The following is a 21,662-nucleotide window of genomic DNA, read 5'->3' on the forward strand; positions in this document are numbered from 1 at the left end:
AGCTGGGGGAGGAGGGAGGCTGGGCTTGAGTCGCTCCGGTCGCTGGCCAACCGAAGGCACCTGACGGCTGACGTACACGGAATGAATGCATTCACGATCGATGGCTGGACTTGTGGGGTCTATAGCTTGGTGTGGGGTCATTTGGCAACATTTGGCTTCTAGCAAATTCTCCCGACAACCTGAATGTTCCAGATGGGAGGATTTGCTCGCAATAACGTAGCCACCGCCTGAGGTGCCATTACGTAAGACGAAAACAGCAGTTGCGTCCAGAGTATATAGAACACCGTTGCGTCACACGGGGCTGGGGCGCTTGATTAGAAGAGGAACGCTGCCAGTTTCAACATGGATGCGCCCACGGAAGAACGTGAACACTTCGGTGCTTTCCCTAGAAAACCATGTAGAACCTGTACGGACTTTAAAACATGGATGAAAATGAGTGGACCAAAACAACCAGGAAAAGAAGATCAGGTCAGTATGTCTTTTTTATTGCTAAATTCATCCTGTTTGTTCAAGAAGTGAAACTTAGATCCAGTGTTCTCATAGTTGTGGTGTCAAAAGGATAAATAAAGAGGAAATATTTCACATTTTATGATCCCTTATGTATCTGTGACATCAGAGACTAAATATGGTTATATATTGTAAATACTTTTTGCTACTTAGTGGTAGGTTGGCATGATCGGGGTTCACATCTTTCTAACCATGTCAATAGATGTTATGCAATATTTTGAGCAAAATGTCACTGGTTCCACAGGCTGGTACCTCACCAAAGAAGCCACCACAGTCAGCAAGTGTTTCCAAGGCAGAACACACCGCTGAAGGCCTGTCAGGCTGCCCTCTCGACAAGAATGAGCTTGGTCGGAACTCCTGGTCACTGCTGCACACCACAGCAGCTGTGTACCCAGACAAACCAAACCAGGGGCAGCAGGAGGACATGAAGCAGTTCATCAGCCTCTTCTCGCGGCTTTACCCCTGCACCTACTGTGCGGAGGACTTCCAGAAAGAGTGAGTCATTAGCGTTCACATTTGGAAAGCTGTTGACTGACTTTTCAAGCCACAATGTAATGTATAACCACAATAATCTTGACGGAAGTCACATTAGCTTGCATGAACTTTCGAATATGCTACTTTTGAAGTTCAGAGATAAAAATAGTTTCCTCAAGAGTTTCCTATGTGAATGCCAAGGCTCTCAGACCTCATGAATTGACAAAGCTTCCATTGTTTTCAGCATTGCGGAGCACCCTCCGAAGGTGGAGACCCGCTCAGCCCTGTCCCGGTGGTTCTGTGACCGCCACAACACCGTCAACAGGAAACTGGGGAAGCCCGAGTTCGACTGTGACCTTGTGGACGAGAGGTGAGCTCAGAGATCCGCAATATGATATCATCAGTTATATCGGTCCTGAAGCTCCGTTGAAAAAGCACTGGACTTGACTTGTCTCAATGAGAGTCGCGGTTCGAGTCGCTCTGGGGCTTGACGTATGAGACTCCCGACGGGGATGGCCTGAGGAGATGGTCTGCGGTTGTTAGGTCAGCTATGTGTAGCCACAATAAGCTGAAGTTAGTTAGGTGGGACGGGCCACGACCAGCTTTCATTGTTACACCAAACTGGGACCGGAACTCTCCTAATTCAATCCGATACTGACGGTACGGTGGGGGATCGGGCCTGCGTAACAAGCTCTGCTTAGCGTTGGCTCCGGCTCAATCAATCCGTGTGTTCGAGCAAAATTTGGAAAAAGTAGTCGGCGTCCTTCGTCCTTTCGGAGAGGATGCATTCAACGACAGAAACTCATTTGCGATAAAAGGTCATATTCTAAAAATGTTCAGTTTGCGTGCCTATCAGAATGGTTATTGTATTTGATCTAACAGCGGCTGTTTCATTTCCTGTTACAGGTGGAGGGATGGATGGAAGGATGGGAGCTGCGGATAGCGGACCCTGCCTGGACGTGTGCGATAGCCTTTGTTATGATGTTTTTAGTCAATTTTGTGCCTACTCGATCAGTGTGCGGGATTGCCATGTGATGTGTAACAAAGGGGCGTGCAACATTGCCAATAACAAATGATTGTTCCCGCAGATCGCTGCAAGTTCGGCAACCTTGCATTGCAGAGATGTTTTATTCCATTCTCTGTCCTGCAACATGTGTTTTGGAGTATAGATTTTGGCCATGATAATTTTACCAGCCAGTATTTTGTAAGACCGCTATTAACCAGTTCAGGGATGTTGTATCAATGCCTATATCCCTGAGCGGGATGTGTTCGATACATTGTTATTGCTGTCTTTGGGTATTTTGTCCAAACTTGGGGTCCGATGTGCCTGTGATTCAGCCTCGCGATGGACATCGCTCTTGTGGCGAGGTGTTTATGAAACTATGTGACGCAATAATAACGGTGCCGTATGTGGACAATCGTTTCCGCGCTGATGGTAATTATATAAACGGATCCGGCCTGATCGATCGTGTAGAGATCACCACCGTGCAACGGTCAGTTTCCCGCACTTCCCACAATAAGTCTATCACCTCTCGCTGTGTCAAACGGTACCTTTATTGGGGCCACGCATCCGGCATCAATGCGCTAGAAAACAATGCGCACGGCACAACAATATCCGATGTACGACGCATAAAGACGCAAGAACGAATGACACCGTTCGGAGCACGGAAAGGTCCGAGACCGTATACCAGAACGACAGGTGTGGCACACGGTGTGCCGGTGGAAAGTGGCGCCCATGAACAGGACTGCGATCAACTGCAAGACCTCGACACCGGGTTATTGGCCTGAATCAACAGCAGTTGAAACGCCGGAACCTTACTCTCCATCGTACTTCACCACACGTCCCCGACCCCAACCCAACCAGTTCACTTCCCGCAATGCAAAACTCCGACGGGGTTGCCCAAAACAGAAGCGAACGCCACTTTCCTGAGCACATATACGTTAGGCTCGCTGGTTGTCACTGGTTGAGCGCCCTTCAAACACACCGGTCTGATTCCCGTTACCGACATCGCGAGGTCCGACCGTCTGAGCGGGTCAGAGACCACCCAGTTCCTTTCAGTCAGTTCCACCTCACACTACCACTTTCACACTGAAGTCCCGCCAGCGGCCCGTCCCCAGCATCGTCCGGTCCCACCTCCCCGGTCCGGGTCCGGCCCGGGTCCTGGCACATCACCGCTCCCCGTCCCGCCCGTCACCGGCCGTACTTGCCGGAGGCGCGCTGTTTGTGCCGCAGCTGCGCCAGCCCCCGGGACGAGGTGCGCGGCACGCGGCCGCTGTACAGCAGCCGCTCCCGCAGCCCCATCAGCTCGGGGTTCACCACCGCCGGCAGCTGCGAGGTCGGCAGCGCGGCCGCCTTGAACGTGGTGCTCTGCCCCTCGGCCAGCGGAATAAAGTCCAGCGCTCCGCTCACCGCCGGCGTCGGGTACTTGAAGCGCTTCTTCTTGGGTCTGGGCGCGCCGTCGGCGGGCCGCTGCCGGCCGCCGTCCCCGTCCCCTGTTACCTCCTCCGCCTCCTCGGCGGCCAGCTCGTCGGCCAGCTCGTCCATCAGCTCCTGCTCCATGCGGCGCTGCTTGTCGAGCTTCTGCTCGCGGTTGCGCTCCTGGCGGTCCCTGTCGCGCTGCCGGCGCGAGTCGTCCCGGCGCCGGCGGCTGTCGGCCAGGTCTCTGAGCAGCGCCTCCGCCTCCTGGCGCGCCGCCGACAGGCCCACAGACTCGGGCGCCTCGTCGTCGCTGCCGGCGAGCGTCGAGACGTCGTCCTCTGGGTCCGCGGCGGCCGGCGCCGGCTGGAAGGTCACCTCCTCATCACTGGACGGCCCCGAGTCGGCCGGCGGCGTGCCGGCGCGCCGGCGCGCCCGCGTCTGGCGACTCTCACGGGACGGCATGGCGGCGGGCTGCGGCGACCTGCCGAGCAGAGAGGCGGGGTTAGACTGGGCGAGAGGCGGGGTTAGACTGGGCGAAAGGCGGGGCACAGAGTCACGCTCACCATGATCTATCGGCATTTTATTTCAATATATTACTATTATTTAAAAAACACAATGAAATTCATTTGATCGATGTAAGAATGAATCGTAGTTTTCATAGATGATTCAATTTTTTTTAGTGGACTGGCCTAATAATATCAAATTCAATCATAAACTGATTGATGAACCACCTCGGCTATTGTAAGTTAGCTTTGACGCTCTGACCAGTGACCCTCCAAAATCATCACTGAATACTCAGTCGAATGAGTGACTTTCGAGTGCGGCCTCACGCTGATTGGGCGGTGAAATATCGATAGCTGTTTTTCGTTTAGAATGTTCACGGTCCTGACGGTGTTCGTCCAAGTGTCGCCACCTGATGTTGAAAGGCAGGAGCGCAACCCCTGGTAATATCCGGATAATGCCCCAATCCCCATCATACCCCAAAACACTAGGATAAATATTAGAGTGTATCGATTTGAGGGTTTTTATTCCAGATTGAGAGGAAACTGTCGGATAAAGTGGCGCTATATATTTGTGAGTAAGAAAAACACAAAATCAGTGTCCTGCAGTCAATTTTGTCTGGTCCGCGCCCACTTCTTTGAGACCATCTCGCCGTAACACGGGCTCCTATGGGAAAGCCAACTAGCGCCATCTAGAATTGTAGATGGCGCTAGCGTCGGCACGGTGTTTTAACACAATTTGTGGTGCCTGATGCTGATTTTACTCAGTCAATACCGTTTGTTTTTCTTTATTTCCCATAAGAATGTGTTTCAGACGTCCAGTTTTACAACTTTAAATGACAGCTAGAGGTTCCTTTGGCATACTTCATAGTAAAAAATAACAAAACACGCAAGGAGTGTGGACTCTTAGCTACACATGAACCTATTTTACCCTAGTTTTACTCTTGGCTCTCGGCCCAGGCCCTGTTCTGTCTGGGGCCGAACGAAGCCTAAATTATACCTAGGGGTGTATAGGAGCGCGTTACATGCGTTGGAAGGCTTGAATGGACTTTCAACACCCATATCTGCACCATTACCATTAGCAGTATCAAACCGCATCCCTGCACTTATTCCCTAGGCTATGTTTTCGTGCTGTTGTCATGTCTCCTGTTCTATAATCACTGTATGTTTGTCTGAGTCACAAATGGCCATTGAATTTGAGCAAAGTAATAGAAATACCCTAAAAACTTAAGTGCATTGCGTACACCAGTGCCTATCGCGCACCAGTCCAGTTCACCGTCATTTAGCCAAGAGCTCTTCATTTAGAGCCTGTGACGCTTGAAACAGCTGAGCGGCAACAGACGCGAAGCGTGTACAGCACATGAGTAAAAAAATATGATTATGTATGAAAACAATAGTGAAAGGTATTTTATTAGCTCAGTTAGCGCGGCGGAGACGGACCGTCATAAAAGTCGGTCTCGTCATTGGTCTCATCGGCAAGTGCGCCGAGCAGGGCCCGAACGAGAGCTAGCTACAGCCAGGGTTGTATACGACTCAGTCAATAGCAATCAATTCAATCACGACAAATTTGGGAAACCAATCAAATCAATCAAGTCAGAGCAGTTTTCGGGAATTGATTCAATCGACTCAAACGCGACAATGAAAGGAATCAATCAACTCAATCAAACGACTCAAACCAAGACATGCATTAGGTTTTTTGCCCACCAACTTGGAAAAGTGTCCATAGCAGTCTGGTGTACCTACCTACCTACCTACCTACCTACAGAAGAAACATAAAAATATTGTCATTTAAAATTATAGATTGCCATGCCATTCAAAGTTTCTATGTAATAAGGAAGGATACCTAGTGATGGACAGGTGGATCATGATATTGAGGTTCAATGGGTAGAATTGGAGCAGAAGTTTCATTTAATGGGTGCAAAATAACCCAGTAGTTGACTTGCCCCTTAACCCAAATCACCACCTTTCACCTAAAAGTTGTCAATTTAATTTTGGCCATATTCCAACTCCATTTACACTAAATATCAGATATTGCAGTTGAAAGTTGGCTGCTCGGATTTTGGCAGTGTTCGTGATTTGGCCATTTACCCTACACCATGTCTATTTTAATGGATAATATGCATCAATAACATATTAACCATAGGGAAATAGAAATAAATATCTTACCTGCATGTGACGGTTTCGGTTAGACAGAGACTGACGGGCAGCCTGAAAAATCTTTCCACACAATGTGCATTTGAGACTTGGGATGTTGTCAGATTGGGAAGGAAGAGATTTGAAGTATTTAGCGGTCCACGACTCTGGACGTGGCATGTCAATGTTAGGTACCTATGTGAAGAATTCAAAACATTTGTGTTTGAATTTTATTGCAATACAATTTGAAACTGTTAGGACTGGGGGATAGGGATGAGGGTTAAAAAATATATTTAAAAGGAAATGGAGAGAACAGGAACTCTGGAACCACAGTATAAGTTAAGGACAAAGGAAGTGGGAACGAGGAAAATTAAAACGCGAAAACGGGGATGACGGTGAAAACAGGGCGCCTTGGGCGATTTGACCAAGGTTGGTGAAATTTACACGTGACGTTTAGCATGTAGAAGACCCACGAAGGGGGAGCACTTCCAAATGTCACGTGACTAATATGCCCTCCGGCGCCCTGTTTTCACCGGCGTCCGAAAACGGCACGGTGCGACTGAATGAAAACGTTTTGCCAATAAGTATGCTAAGCTTTTATAAATCCTTATTCTACGTCTTTTGATTTTTTGGTAAGATGACGTCATTGATTATCATGTAGTATGGTAGATCATCATAGCAGCAAATTAGCTATTAATTAGGCACGTAAACGTAAATAGCGAGACGAAAACGGCGCTTTTGTTTCAGTTATTTTTGTAGGGGTTTCAGATATTTATAGAGTTCAGTGGGTTGTTTCTGAGGAGATGTGGAGATGTGAATTATTAATTAATCACACTTTATTAGTATATAGGGCCTTGCACTTTATCATCTGGATTAGAAAAAACGTTTCCTGCTGAGTGCAGAAAGGTAGGTAGGTGCATCGCCAGGTTCTATCACCAGGATTGGTGCAGTTATTGCAGTTGAAAGTCAAAGTTGGCTGTTCATGTTTAGGCCCTGTTCTGTATTTGGCCATCTACCCCATATTGCAGTTGTGATGACAAGCAGTTTTCAGTGTAGTTTTGTGATCTTTGATGTCATCAATTGGTGTCATTATTTTGCGTCAACTAAAAGTTATTTGAACTCTCCTTTCAATCGACTCAATCATACGAGTCACTCTAATTTTCAGGAATCAAATCAGTCAACCAGTCGCTAAAGTCAAACGAGTCAGTCAACCAGTCATCTCGAAAAGTCAATCGACTCAATCCAATCAACTCAAAATACGCGTTGAAACAAATCAATCAATTCAATCGACTTGATTGGTATACAACCCTGGCTACAGCAGGGGTCATATAACAGAATAGTTGACAAGGCAATATGTGCCGGTGACCGGGCTCTTGCATGTGTTCCTGTGTTAAAACATACCGCAGACTCACAAGTCCTGGCTGACTGTAGCCGTCTCTCGCATGCGGCAGTTCAGTTTCGTAGTGTGCCTATTCCACATAGACGCGCCTGTTCGGGTACAAATATGTGCGGGGAGGAGTAGGTATTGCGGACTGGGATGATAAGCCGATGCACAGAGATGCTGAAAGAGCACGTCACATATCGGTGCCTGGCTGGTCCGGTAAGTCTCACTCGCGAGAGACGCCATGCATCTGAGGCCTCACGTGCATGGTACCTGTCGTTGGCAGGCCCGGTTACTTCTGGTGCCGTTGTCAATGTATTGTGCGGACTCAGCTAGAGCACGATATGACCGAAGCAGCAGCATGTGGGGGGGGGGGGGGGGGGGGAGAGTCACTCTTCGTTTTTTATCTTCCTTCCTAGTGGCTGACGTGAAAACTCGATTAGCATTGAGGGTATGGGCGGTACGCGGATGAGGATTGGTATGAAGATGATCAGCGGGGACATCCGCAGCGCAGGGCATCACTCGCTGGCCGCACGCCGGGTCTCGAGGGGATCGGTGACGGCACTGTCGCCGCCGTTGGTCGCGGCGACACAGGTGGCGGGAAAGTCACGGGACCTGCACCATAGTGCGGTGAATGGTTGGGCCTTCGCCGGCAGTAACTGTTTATTTGGGATGCGAGCTGTATATGTAATACTACCAGAGCAAGATTTTCACCGTCACTTCGCCGTGCGGCAAGAGATGAGCTCACGGCAGCCCGGTATGATATGCTGAGTTGTGATAAGTTCTACCCCTAGTCCCCGACAGTGACCACCTTTGGGGCACTGAGGGACCGCTTGACGCGGCCACTCGTCGGTTTGGGTTGCACCTACGCACCTACTAACTTTAACAGCAGACATTCGGAGACTGCTAAGTGGGTTTGTTTTGTTTTGCTTGGTTAGAGCCACTCAGTCTATTCGAGAACATTTTAGGGCCGTTGTATGATGAATGAATGAATAAGAGGGGAGAGAGCAATATCAGAATAAGTCGACCATCGGGCACCGGCTGTGTGCCGCAGCGTCTCAGTCAAAAGACACCATAATGGCTGCAATGCTCCGAGAGTCATGCTATGCTGGGATGATAAAACACGAAAGGGGGACAATGTATGAAAGGGGCAATGTAAAGTTCAGTCAGCCACTTACGACTAGTGCGCTATAGCGCTGGGACGGCATATCAGCGCCGGGACATATTGTTTTGATGGCAAGTCGCAACGGGACAGAGCACACATTCGTTGAAATGGTCACTCCGAAGCTGACTTCCACCGGTTGTCTGCTAGGCGGACCGTTACCGTTAGTCCGGAACACGGAGAAGTGCAAGCAAGGATGATAATGAGTTAGTCGTGAGAATAAAGAGGACGGATGGCAAAGTGGCTGACCGGTTACCAGTTACTGACCACCTGACCAGTATCTACTGTGACAGTTGGTCGCTGGTAACACAATAATACCGGTTATATGCAGTCATAAAAGTACGAGGCGTTAAGAGCCCAGTTGCAAATAGTTGCCTAATCTACTACTCATTTGTTCCTGTTTCAGGGCTCAGGGCGCTATGCATGTAATGTATTTTGTGTAATGTGTGTTTATGTGTGGAAAGCTATGCGTTTAAAAACACTTGCAATGGAAAAACAGCAATATATCAAACCCAGTGGTGTAAGAAAATGTGCATAATTTAGTCCCAATTGCTTTTTTACGCTTACAAGTGTCTAAAATTAAGTTAGAGACAGTCTTGAATCACTGCCATCTAGCGTCAAAAGGGTGAACTAAAGCTTCATCCTACGACCGCAGCGGTTGGAAACGGGTTTACAAAAACCGTTCCGGGTCAGTTAATTTTGAGTTTTGAGGAAAATGTTGCGCCTAGATATTATTTTTATGTCCTTGCGCCAAAACATATGCCAGTTTCCTTGCAAATCTCGGTAAAAACCCTTCCCGTCTCCGCCGCCAATTTAGACGCTCGCAAGTTTTCGACCGCACCTGGCACGACGGCCTCTTGTTCCGGCTGCTGAATTAGGTATCTACGCACAAACTGCTGGCAAACCATTGTCAACTGGTATATCAGCTGTCGGCCAGAGTGATTTTTGGTGGAATCAAGACGTTCACGCCGTTCAAAATTTGTAGAGGCACAAGGCAGGGTGCACTTTTAGCGCCGACTCTGGCCAGTGTCTTTCTCTTTCCTCTCGTTGAAGCCCTTGACGACAGCGGCCGCCGGGCCGATCTGCATGGCCAGCATGTGCCTGCCGTGCCGTCTGCCGCGCCGACGATCTCCTGCTGCTGTCTACCAACGCGCGTGACCTGGATAGTCGATTACAGTTAGTGGCAGATGTCACCGCCCGTTGGCGTCTCCACTTTACTATTTCAAACAGCCTGCGGTTACCCATCACAACCCAGACAGAACTTAGTCACTGAATCATACTCGGCAGCCACACCAGTGTGAACTCCATCAGGACAGGGCAAGTCCGGCAGACCCCAACCCAGCCAGTTCACTTCCCGCAATGCAAAACGACAGGGCTACCCACTGAACACCTTGCTGTAGTGCTTGACGAGAAGTTGCGCGCGGAGCACCACGTGGCTCGGCGCGTCAGGCGCGCTGGCGCAGCGTTAACGGCCTCACCTCAGTCGGACCAGACCAGCCGCCCGACCACCGCCGACAAGGTCTTCCTTTGGAGGTCGATCGTGTCTCCAGCACTCGTGTTCGGATGTGACACGGTCAACGGCCCCCTCAGTCCATCGGAATTGACCGTTTGGACCCACGGTTGACGGTGGGGAGCATTATTTATTAAAGAAGCGCTTGGTCTAACCCGATCATCGCACCACACTGCCCTTCTGCGCGCCATCGGAACGCATCCGATCGCGGAAGGGCCTCGCCCTCGCCGCACTGCTTTCTTGGCATTTACAAGCATTTCCTGCTCGGATCAACGTCTTGCCCGTATCTCAGGTCTAGCTGAATTGGTTGTGCGCCCAACGATCTCATTCCTGGCCCAGCTTTTCGCTATGTGCGGGGCGTCTTCGGACTTAGAGGATTGCCGCAGCAGAGCTGAATGATGACATGGTGACGGCCCCACCCGAGGAGGATGGCCTTTATGGACAGCATTAGGCAAGAGCTGGTGGAAACCGCTAAGTCTCAAAGCGTCTATCAGGACTTCTTGTTTGTTGATAGTGGGTATGCGAATGTAAATGGTTGCTTGTCGATGCTTAACACATTGACTGATTAATTGGTAGGGTTTGTTGCGACTCCCTAGCTCGACCCAAAACATCACAAGGCATACCGCTGGCGCTTTACAACAACCAAAATTATATCATTAAATGCTACGAACAGCATAGTATCGAAATTGAGCTAGAGACTCACAAAATACCCCGTGTAACCTGCCATCAGTTTGCGCAGTTAGGCATGATAGAAGAGAATAACAGCATCACACCTATGACCCAAACAAGCCAGGCGAATATGGGAAAAAGCATGGTTTTCGGGTGGAGAAATAGCGATGGTTACGGAACCCCGCAAAATATTTCACATAAAAAATAATTTTGCAATTGGATGATAACAAACGCACCAAACATGAGCTTACCCATTACATGCTTGATGCCTCTGAAGTCACTTAGAGTCGGATTTTTACATGCATTTGACGTCATTGGAGAGAAATGTGTTTTATTGCTTCGGAAATGACGACTTTTCTTACCGTTTAGCAGCGGTACTGGCGTCGCACAGCGCGAAGGAACGATCCCCAGGTGTCTTCCTGGTGCCTTTCCATCCACATGAACTCGTCTAGGTACCCAGGGAGGCTTTCCGGCAGACCGACATTTCGTTTCCTCAGGTACTTTTTCAGATGGCTAAAATAGCCCTTGATATGGTTTTTGGCCTTCATATGGCTGATGGGCGTACCGTCATTGGCGGCCGGCTCGTGTGAACGATTCACAGTCTTGTGATCGTATCCTCTGTTAGCAAGACAGGCGTACGTCCTCAGCTCATCTGTATAGATTGTGGATCCTTGCTCCACATGGTCCTGCACTTTTGGGATGATGGCCTCATGAGAACGGTCTTCGATGTATACTAGCACCCCCTTTTTCTCCTCAACATCATAGATTCCGAGAATCCAAATGGTTTCGTGGACGTCTTGGCTTCCCTTGCGGCGTTCGCGTCTCGCGAAAGCTGTCTGGTCGACCACCACCACTTTGCCCACGCCCCCTAACTTGTCTTTATCACGCAGCAGGTCGTGCGACAGGACATCTCGGCAAAACTGCAGCCAGTCTGTCAGGTTCTGGTGGGCGGGTGCGTTCTTCACGCAGGCTCTGATGGCTTTGTAGTTGAGTTTGAGCACAAGATAAGAGTAGGCCACCTTCAATATGACGAGAGGGTTCAGCCTGGACCTCTCGAAGAAGCTACCGACCAGTGGTAGCCGCGTCTTTCTACAAAGTGAGCATCGCCACGTTTTCCCAAACCGACGGTTCCTACCATAGGGGCACTCCTTCATCATCCTGTTGCAGCATCTTGGACCTCTTTTCTTCAGCAGACCATTCTCCCTCAGGAACTGGAGGATACCGTCACTACCATGAATGTTGTTGAAGAGGATGACCATGTCCTCGTACGTCTCGATTTCGTCGATCTCCATCTTTGTAGCTGTCCAGATCCACAGCCCCGTGAGGTGGGCGCTCCTGAAATAGAAAAATTATCTGTTCCGAAACCCCTGTGTGAATCACGCGGCCAGGTGGCAGATGGGGAACATTCGTGACGCTAATAACTTTGTTTTGTATTGTTATGATTGACATGACCGCTCTTATCCTTGAAATGACGTTATTTCAAAGCATGGCTGCGGAGTTGGAGTCAGAGTTGGAGTCGGTCGGAGTCGACAGCTCTGCCCGGAGTCGGAGTCGCGAAAATATTACACACTCCGATGACTCCGACTCCGGAATCGGAAGTTAATGCTGCATGGCTCAACGTCATGCACTGCACCTGTTTGATTGACGATACTGTGCTCGAATATTTTGTCGAAAAAAAGACCATTTTGCTGTTTTGGACGAACGTTTTCAGCGAAAGAAGCAGAAGACGGTGAATTCCCCAGAACCTGCTTTTTTATTCTGCATGTTATTATTAATGCATATTTGCAACGCAAAGCCTTGGAACGCACAAGGGATCGTTTCGGGGAAGATAAAAACATCTCCATTATGAGCTTGAATATCACGATATGGATTTTAATCGGTAGAACCGTCCGGAGTCGGAGTCGGAGTCAGAGTTGGAGCCGGAGGGTGGAGTCAGAGTCAGAGTCACCCTAAAATCCACTGACTCTATAGCCCTGTTTTTAAGTGTACATAGCTCACTGTCCTTGTTTATAAAAAGATGTGTTCATCCACATACACCACATGATACCCATGGTACGTCTGATTTTTACAAACATGTGATGTCATTGAAGCTTTTGTAACTTTTGGTGTTAAAAAGGAAAAAGAAAAAGCACAGGCATTTTGTGGGAGCTATTTCAGGCAATGGCAAAACAACTAAAATCCTAGGGATCACCCAGCAAATTTTAATGGTAAGAAGAAATCATGGGTTAGGTTAGGTTTGCAGCCAATTATGTCTCTTGTATCTGGCCATAGATGCAATAGTGGACTCCCTGAACTCTAAAGAAATGGACCATATATTCAAGGCAAGCATTGGCAATGAATAATGGCTGCCTGAGAGGTGTCCTTACTCTTAGCATCAGGTTTACCAGTGTTTGAGAGTGATATGTTGCAGGTAACTGGCAGGAGATGCTAGATAGTGCACTGTGGCATGTTGTGACTCCTTTTATTAATTAGCTTCTTACGGCCACAATCAAAATACTAGGTCACTTTCATGTCTACCATCCTCTTTGCCACTGGTGCAGCAAGGTAATGAGCAGAGAGCATGGGATGCTAGCTGGATATCTATGACGTGTTCTCAACTCTCAATAGATAGACAGGCTTCAGGATTGGAAACCTTATCAGAAATTAAATGTTACCTCACCATGCAGTGATGTATCACAATTGAATATCTGACAGTTGTTACTGACCACATGCCACAGAAGCACACTGCAAATGATTACAATTAAGCAGGCACAGAGAGCAAATGAAATTCTCACTGGAGCCTGGAGGAATAGCAGAAATTTTAATACCTTTATGTGTAGATAAAGTATGGTTGGTAAGCTGGTAGGATTTAGGTTGGTAGATTATGGGTTTCATGTAGGTTTCTTGTAGGTCTGTAGGTCGTAGGTTAGTATGTTCAGAGTTGTAGCTCAGTAGGTAAGGTTAGGTCAGGTTAGGCACAACTACTGGATGCATTTGCTTTATATTTTTGTAGCATAGCTGTATTTCTTCTACCAAGCATTGGACTATTCCTGATAATGATAAGTGTGCCGTGTGGGCTGTGGCCAGTGGCCAGTGGGGGACCCCTTGTGCACGTGTCCGGTGTCACATACAAAATAAAGGGGCGTTACTTTAGCAACCATTGCAATAGGCAATTAGTGAGCAGGTTCTGAGCAGCAGTCTCATTCAGAGCATCAGAACATATAGCTGACACCAGTGGCGCAGCCAGGGGGGGTGAAAGGGGTGAGATCTCACCCCCGTCTCTTATCCTAGGGGCCCACCGTCGATTCGAACTGTAACGTTATGCAGCCTGACAATTTTTATCACTAATGTCAAGGTCCGTCATAGGACTTAAAAACAGTTTTCAGGCCTGATATCCCCCCTTTAGGATTTATAGTCCCATTTTATTATTTAAGGGGGTACATCCAAGGCCCGATTGAACTAATCCAAGGCCTAGGAGGGCCCGTTCCATGGCATGAGAGGGCCATTTCAGGCCTGAGAGGGCCCATTTAAGGTCTGTGAAGGCCCATTTCAGGTCTGAAGGGGCCCAGTTGAAGCTTGAGAGGGCCCATTCCAGGCCCTAGAGGGCCTGTTTGAGGCTTGAGAGGGGCCCATTTCAGGCCTGAGAGGGCCCATTTGATGCCTGTGAGGGCCCATTTCAGGCCTGAAGGGGTCCATTTCAGGCCCTAGAGGGCATGTTTGAGGCCTGATAGGGCCCATTTCAGGCCTGAGAGGGGCCCATTTCAGGCCTGAGGGGCCCATTTCAAGCTTGAGAGGGCCCATTTCATACCCTAAAGGGCCTGTTTGAGGCCAGAGAGGGCCCGTTTGAGGCCAGAGAGGGCCCGTTTGAGGCCAGAGAGGGCCCGTTTGAGGCCTGAGAGGGGCCCATTTCAGGCATAAGAGGCACCATTTCAGACCTGAGAGGGCCCAGTTACGGTATGAGGGGGACCTTTTTCGACATGATAGGGGCCATTTCCGGGCTGAGGGGGCCCATTTCAGGTCTGAGAGGGCTAATGTCAGGCCTGAGAGGGCCCATTTCAGGCCATAGAGGACCTATTTAAGGCCTGAGTGGGTCCACTTCAGGCCTGAGAGGGGCCCATTTCAGGTCTGAGAGGGCCCAGTTCAGGCCTGAGAAGACTCATCCCAGGAATGAAAGGATCATCCTATGTGTAGGAGGGTCCATACTCCGTGCCTGGTCTGGGTCTGAGAGGGCCTATCCCAATCCTGATTGAGCCGATATCATGTTTGATATAGGTCAACTCACCACATATATATTGATGGCCCAGTTCATGTCTAATGGGCCCATTTCAAGACTCAGAGACTTTATGCTTCAGGAAGCCTACCCCAAGCGTGAGGGGGCCCATAGAGGTTTTTGAGGCTTATGGAGGTCCCGCAGTACGATATGTCAGCCTTTGAGAAAGCCATGCAGGGCCCTTAAGATGCCAAGCCGACATCTGAAAATTCCTCTTCTCTTCAGGCCTGTGCCTGCCTCACCGCCCGGCCCCACCCTGACGTCTAGGAGTTTGACGCCTACTTAGGTATTCATCAGGACTCCACACCGGTCCATGATGGCTCCAAACTGACACCTGAGGCTCCTGCACCGGCTTTTGAGGGACCCACCGACCTCTGATAGCCACCACGCAGGTCTCAAAAGACCATGTCAATTGTTGATATCTAAACCCCAAGTCTTGGAAGGCCTGTGCTCTATGCAGATTCTTGAGGGCTTTACGTGGGCTTGTAAACATCCCGAACTGGCTCTAGCCTAGCTCGACCGCGCCCCGCAGAGCAGGGCCCCAGGCTTTCCAGTTTTACGCCCCTAAGGGGTGTTTGAATAGTCCCTTCTAAGCTGGGGTTTGACGACTAGGGTCACGTAGCGACAAGTGTGGCGGTAGGCGGCTTTCTAAAGAGCGTCGAAAATCATGGAGAAATTACTTCAGTCATGTTGCAGTTCAGACAAAAGCCCACGTCATCATGTTCATCGAAGGAAAAGTTTCGCCTAGTTCGACACTCGAGGACATATAAAGCTATAGCGCGCTGAAAGTGGGTTCGATAGCTCTCCAACGCGTGCAATCAGCCATGGGGGGGGGGGAAACCCGATCATAATTTAAGAAGGCTAGAAAGACGAGAAAAACAACAGATAGCTGTAGGATGCTTCAGAATCGTAGAGGTCATTTTTCGACTAGGTCATCGCTGAGATCATTGAAGATGAAATTATGATAAATTTATGATAAACACAATGACAAAATTACGACGAAAAAAAATTCTTGTTTTTATATTTTCACAAATAACCGTATAACTCGTGAACCAAAGAGCTAGAGCTTCGCGGAACAATTCATTCGATAGGCCTTTCAAAACGCTTTCGCTTTTAAGATTTGACCTCAATGCCTCATGTCAATGGTTTGGCTGCAGAGCAGAGGGCAAAACCATATAAATAGTCGCATTTTACCAAAATAGTTTTGCTAAGAATTTTTGCAAGAACTTTCGTGAGAACAATTATGAGACATTTACTTTGTCATCATTCTCTCGTTAACATGCATCGAATGTTAACACCTATAATTTCACATAAAAAGTTCAACTTCAAAATGTGACCGCAGATCAAGGTCATGCCCTTACTTGAGAAGTTCATGGTGGTCATCAACTGGTCCGTATGGATGATTAACACCTTCAAGACAATTTCATTACTCTACCTCGTCTCCTTTATCAAAAGTAATAGTCGGAAAACTGAAGTTGAGCTTTTTTAGAAGCTTTTCGACCTAGCCCGGCCATTTGAGTGGCCGCTGGCCATCAATTGCACGCTGGCCATCACATATGGGCAGAATGGTCGTGTTTCTGTAAATATGCTGTTGTTTTTTACGTGCCTCTTCAGATCAAGAGATATTTGTCCTTTTCCCCGATTTAGCTGGTAATGATCAGAACAATGATCTGACCTTTCGTTGTTGGTAATTGGGGCCCCCATTAGGTTGAGGGGGGCCCACTTTGCTGGGGGGCCCATCGCGAACGTCTCTCACCCCCGTCGCCAGAGTTCTGGCTGCGCCACTGGCTGACACTAAGTGACTAGGTTATCGCTGGAGCTAACAAATAACTAAATGCACTTACTTCTATTGACGTTTCGGTTTCAAACAACCTTCGTCAGAATAGAATTACAAGTTAAAATATAAATATACGCCTCAAATGCACATCTTTCAAGCACTGTTTGAAACACTGTTTCAAATACTGTTTGAAATATGTGCACTTGAGACGTATATTTATATTTTAACTTGTAATTCTATTATGACGAAGGTTATTTGAAACCGAAACATCAATAAAAGTAAGTGCATTTAGTTATTTGTTGGCTCCACCGATAACCTCATAACACAAATATGTCCTTAAATAATCAACTAAGTGACTAGCTATAAAGGGTGAAACAAACTATCCACATTCAGAAAATTGAATCAGAATGTGAGCCTTTTCAAATTAAACATTATAATCCTGCCCGCATCAATCAAGTGCGGGACTGGGAGGTGTCAGGTCAAGGTGCGTGGGATTGATGCAAGCATGCTTCCATGAAAGTATTTGAACAGGCTCTCACAGTCACATGTGATTTCCTGACTACGGAGTCTGTTTCAGGCTTAAACGTGTAAGCAAAAATTGAAATAGATGTACCTACCTAACTTGTCGAAACATATATGTTATGGTGTTCATAACATTAAAACTGACAATTACAGACCAAAGTCACTTACCTTCACAAGGTATGTTGAATTTTAAAATTTCTGTTTAAAAGAGTTCAGTGGTTTAAAACCACGAACTGCCCATCCAACGCAAAACAAAACACTGACTCTCAAACCACGTGCTGGTGGTCATGTAACTCGCCCACTGAACCTGCAATGAACTCGCTGAACCATGCTGAACCAAGGCCATCTATCGCTGAACCGTTCATAACTGCCGCAGATATCAAATGACACAAAATCATGAATAATTGTCCTTTCAAGTATCCGGAAAAAAATCATGCTATTAAAGTTTGTGCGCCAGACTTGAAACGACATCACGTGATTGACGTACGTCAAATCAGCAGTGTGAAATATTCGTCTAAGGCCTAAAAACAATAATAAAAAAGTTATCAAAAAAACATTATAGAGTTCAGCAGGGGCGGGGGCCGGGGGAACTACTTTCATACTGGGAGGGGCACACCATAATAGAGATCAATGGGTACCCCCAAATCTTGTTTTCTCACCGGTTTTAGGCCACTTATTTTTCATCCCTTGGCTTTTTCAACAAAAAAAAAAAAAAACATTTGCCAAAAAGTGCGGTATTCCGTCTCAAAGTTGTGTTGTGGGGGCACCGCCCCCACGGACCCAGAGTTGCGGGCGGCAAGCTGCCCCCACTGCCCCCCCCCCCCTCCCGGTTCTTGCGCCTATGAAATTTAGTGGAAAACTTCGCCGAACCAAACAGATTACAGAAAGAGGCGGTACGCTCTAGAGCCGGAGGTTTTCGTCTGATCTCTTTCAAAATGGTATGATTTGAATTTTGATTTCACATCCAAAGTTCCAACATTGTCCTATCTAAGGGCTAAAAGAGGGACCGCGGATTCCGGGGGGCAGGGTGTGCAATTGCACACCCGGAAAATCCCGAGGGTGTGCACAAGGGCGCACACAAGGGGGGCACACGGGCCCGTGCCCCCCCCCCCATTCGAGTTGGGGAGCCCAACTCGAAGGTTACCAATTTACTCGATTTCACAACGCATTTCTTGAAATGCCTGTGAACGTTGAAAATCTGACCTTTGACCTGACCTGTGACGTCATCAGTTTGACCTAGGTCAATGAAATTTGGTCACAAGGTAGTTCCCCGACGGGGCTATCAAATGCCGTTTGTATTTTGAAAATCGGCCGGTAAATTTCCGAATTCTTAGAGGGGGGCCGAAATGTCCCCCCCCCCCTACGGGTGGTAGGGTCCGCCGATAGCCCTACGGGGCGCGGGTTAAGCCGCAATAGGCTGATATCCTTAACCCTCGCCGGCACAGGCCATTTTGAGTCCTTCGACGGCACAAGGGGGAGGGGTGGTACGACCCCCCCCCCCTCGCGTTTGGCCCCTGATGGAGTTAGAGCTTAAAACAAGCGTGCTGCTCGTCACGAGAGGAAGCCAATGATACCACGGTCTTGATGATACCCAATTTTAAGGTCCTAGGTCATCGGTTGACCCTCCAGGTCAGGTCAATTACCCAAAAAATCGGGAATAGCGGGATCTGTTAGAAAGGCTTAAAGTGTGGCTGCCAAAGGGTTTTCCGGGGTGCTGATCACGAATATCGTGTTAGTTTTGATCACAGATAATGTCTTTAACCCGCAAGTTGCTGGGGGGGGCGTTAAACGCCCCCACTTTTTTCGCCGGGCCATAGCATAAAAACGGCGCGCCGCAGGCGCGCCAAATTTTGGGTACCTGTAGGGAATTGATTGAAGTTTATTGTGACAAAGTTTCAAAAAAATCGGTTGGAAAATTTTTGAGATATCGAGGTTTTAGTGACGTCATGATTTCTGAGTTTTCGACCAAAAACGGCATATGTTCAAAAAATCATATAAAATCACAGAATAGACATACAGACATGCCGTAAACGCCATTAGACTGCCAATACCATGATCAATCAAATGGCTATCTTCGATTATTGATTATCGTTCCGCATTTTCCATAATCTTGAACTGAATCTTGGCAATTTTTCGTGACTACTTCACGACCATGATACATGCATTTCTTAAATTGAACTTTTTGAGCCAAACACGTACACATATGATAAAATGAATGTCACCATCGTGTTCTACGCCCCAAATTACCTATACCTAAAACATGTGTCACAGGCTGCGAATATCAGTTTTGATTTTCGGGGATATGTGCCTACCCGGTTGACCTGACCTTGACCCTGACCTATGCTTGACCGACCCCGACATGGAGCTGACACTCTTGTAGGCCTTATATGATGGATTGTGCACCATTTGGACAGAGTTTATGACGAGAGGCGCCCATTGCGAAGTCCTGAAGTCCATGCTACTGAAAGCCCGTTTCAGGTGTTTGACCTGACCTTGACCCGACCTGTGACCTCAAAATTCAACTTTAAAGTACTCATCTGAAGCGTCTCGTCGCGCTCTTTCGTTTGCCGCCTCGTGCGTTTCGCTGCGCCTATTGGTTCTCGAGTTATCGGCTGGGGGCGTTTAACGCCCCCCCCCCCCAGCAAACGGTGGGTGGCGAAATACCCCAGCAACTGCCGGGTTAAACATTAACCCGCGCGGGGCTGGGGGGTAAATTTTACCTCCCCTCGCGAATTTTTGCAATATCTCAAAAACAGCCGCGCGCAGCGCCGCCAAACTTTCAGTACCTTTTCTTACATCAATTTGACACGTTCTCTGAAAAATCGAGCGAAATCCGTCGGAAAAGTTTTGAGAAATTGACGTTTTAGTGACGTCATGTTCGCCATTTTCGCCTCAAAAACGGCAAAATTTCAAACGCCGCTAACATCTTCATTTTAAAGGAATCAAGACGTAACAAAAGGCTTATACGTAATTCTACTTTGTCTATCAAATGGCTATCTCGATTTTTTGAAAACTTTGGATTTTCGCCCAATTTTTTTCTTCAAACACTGACTTTTTTGGGAAAATAATTACAAAATCTCAAATTTTGAGTATATCGAAAAAACCGGAATATATGTCAGAGAAGTGGTCTATGTGCACCTACATGCCAATTTTTAGAAGAATCGGTTCAAAAATGTGGGAGTTATTAAAAAATTTATGACGTCACGACACACAAAAATTTTGAAAAATGATTTTTTTGGAAGTTCTAGACCTCGTACGGAAACCAAAATAGCACCATTCGATTCGCCGTGAAAAACTGCATCAGATAGACACCTTTTTAGGCCTTAACAACCAACTTCAAAATTTGACCTCACTTGACCTGACCTTGACCTGACCTCGACCTGAAATTCATCCAGAGGTGGTCCATATCACTTATTGAGTGTGCCTATTGAATTCTATGAGTAAAATGACCCATAAAACATGTGTCGCACATGCCCTTTTCTATATTTTGTTTTTGGTGACCTGACCTGACCTGACCTGACCTTGACCTTGACATCTGAATGATAATGTATGCAACAAATATTGTCTTGGTAGCCTAAGAACACGTTTTGGGCAATCAGTCTCAGTCCATGACTCCATTCTTCGGCAACTACGGTGCAAGGCCGATACTGTAGGAACTTGCAATTTGTACCCTTGACCTGACCTTGACCTTGACCTCAAACTTTAAATTAAGTACATGTTTTCAGTTGTTCGTGATGAGATCTTTCGATTGGCGTTTGAATTTTCCAAATCGGGCCATTAGTTCGGGAGATAACAGGGGGGGGGGGGTAAATTTACCCCCCCCCCCCCCCAGCCCCGCGCGTTCGGCTGGAGACCTCAGCCCCGCGCGGGTTAAGACAAGGTCGGGTCGGGTCAGGTCAGGTCAACCGGTAGGGGTCGTCACGGGTAGGTATTCGTAGGGGAGTATCATTGGCTTCCTCTCGTGACGGGCAACACGCTCGTTTTTCCGCGAAGCTCTAGCTCCACCAGGGGCCAAACGCGAAGGAGGGGGGGTCGTACCCTCCCCCCCCCCCCTTGTGCCGTCGAAGGACTCAAAATGGCCTGTGCCGGCGAGGGTTAAATTCCGTACGGACCGCAAGCGCTCCACATAGTGGACGGCGGCCTTTAGAATTGCCGGCCGTTGGGTCTCGGAGCTGGCATTCGGCCTTCATGGGGCCCCAAAGCTCGTTCTCGGCTTCCGTTCAGTTAAAAACCTGGCGTAGTTTTTTACCAGAATATCACATTCTCGATGCATGCACATGTAGATGACGTTGTTCGACGTTTTCGTTGTCTCGTTGGTACGGTACTGCATCAGTGTGTACGGTGTATGTGGTAGCACAC

At 48.1% G+C, this 21,662-nt stretch overlaps 2 protein-coding genes across 8 annotated transcripts; one reads left to right on the forward strand and one right to left on the reverse strand.

The window, feature by feature from the left end:
- Window positions 1–106: 106 nt before the first annotated feature.
- LOC122388421 (FAD-linked sulfhydryl oxidase ALR-like) lies at window positions 107–2,396 on the forward strand. 2 transcript variants are annotated; one of them, XM_043379487.1, is made up of 4 exons: window positions 107–468; window positions 752–1,002; window positions 1,226–1,351; window positions 1,888–2,396. In XM_043379487.1, exons 1-4 carry the CDS (start codon window positions 343–345, stop codon window positions 1,922–1,924), a joined length of 540 nt encoding a protein of 179 aa, XP_043235422.1. In that variant the 5' UTR covers window positions 107–342; the 3' UTR covers window positions 1,925–2,396. The 2 variants fall into 2 exon arrangements, with proteins under 2 accessions (XP_043235422.1, XP_043235421.1); XM_043379486.1 differs by having other exon boundaries at window positions 306–468; window positions 770–1,002.
- A 117-nt stretch (window positions 2,397–2,513) lies between these two features.
- On the reverse strand, window positions 2,514–17,850 carry LOC122388419 (zinc finger CCCH domain-containing protein 13-like). 6 transcript variants are annotated; one of them, XM_043379484.1, is made up of 4 exons: window positions 17,472–17,627; window positions 11,118–12,090; window positions 3,763–3,881; window positions 2,514–3,675 (listed from the first exon to the last, which is right to left on the reverse strand). In XM_043379484.1, exons 3-4 carry the CDS (start codon window positions 3,860–3,862, stop codon window positions 3,173–3,175), a joined length of 603 nt encoding a protein of 200 aa, XP_043235419.1. In that variant the 5' UTR covers window positions 3,863–3,881; window positions 11,118–12,090; window positions 17,472–17,627; the 3' UTR covers window positions 2,514–3,172. The 6 variants fall into 6 exon arrangements, with proteins under 6 accessions (XP_043235419.1, XP_043235417.1, XP_043235415.1 ...); XM_043379482.1 differs by lacking the exon at window positions 17,472–17,627 and adding an exon at window positions 17,791–17,850 and having other exon boundaries at window positions 2,514–3,881; XM_043379480.1 differs by having other exon boundaries at window positions 2,514–3,881; window positions 17,472–17,718.
- Between the last annotated feature and the right edge of the window lie 3,812 nt (window positions 17,851–21,662).

Source organism: Amphibalanus amphitrite, unplaced genomic scaffold (genome assembly GCF_019059575.1).
Source record: "Amphibalanus amphitrite isolate SeventyFive unplaced genomic scaffold, NRLGWU_Aamphi_draft 000322F_arrow, whole genome shotgun sequence".
Taxonomy (NCBI): Eukaryota; Metazoa; Arthropoda; class Thecostraca; order Balanomorpha; family Balanidae; genus Amphibalanus; species Amphibalanus amphitrite.

Coding starts and splice junctions, on each gene's coding strand:
- LOC122388419 (XM_043379482.1), bottom strand. CDS start 3,862: ATGCCGTCCCGTGAGAGTCGCCAGACGCGGGCGCGCCGGCGCGCCGGC.
- LOC122388421 (XM_043379487.1), top strand. CDS start 343: ATGGATGCGCCCACGGAAGAACGTGAACACTTCGGTGCTTTCCCTAGA. Junction 1,003..1,225: donor GCGGAGGACTTCCAGAAAGA/GTGAGTCATTAG, acceptor CATTGTTTTCAG/CATTGCGGAGCACCCTCCGA. Junction 1,352..1,887: donor TGTGACCTTGTGGACGAGAG/GTGAGCTCAGAG, acceptor TTCCTGTTACAG/GTGGAGGGATGGATGGAAGG.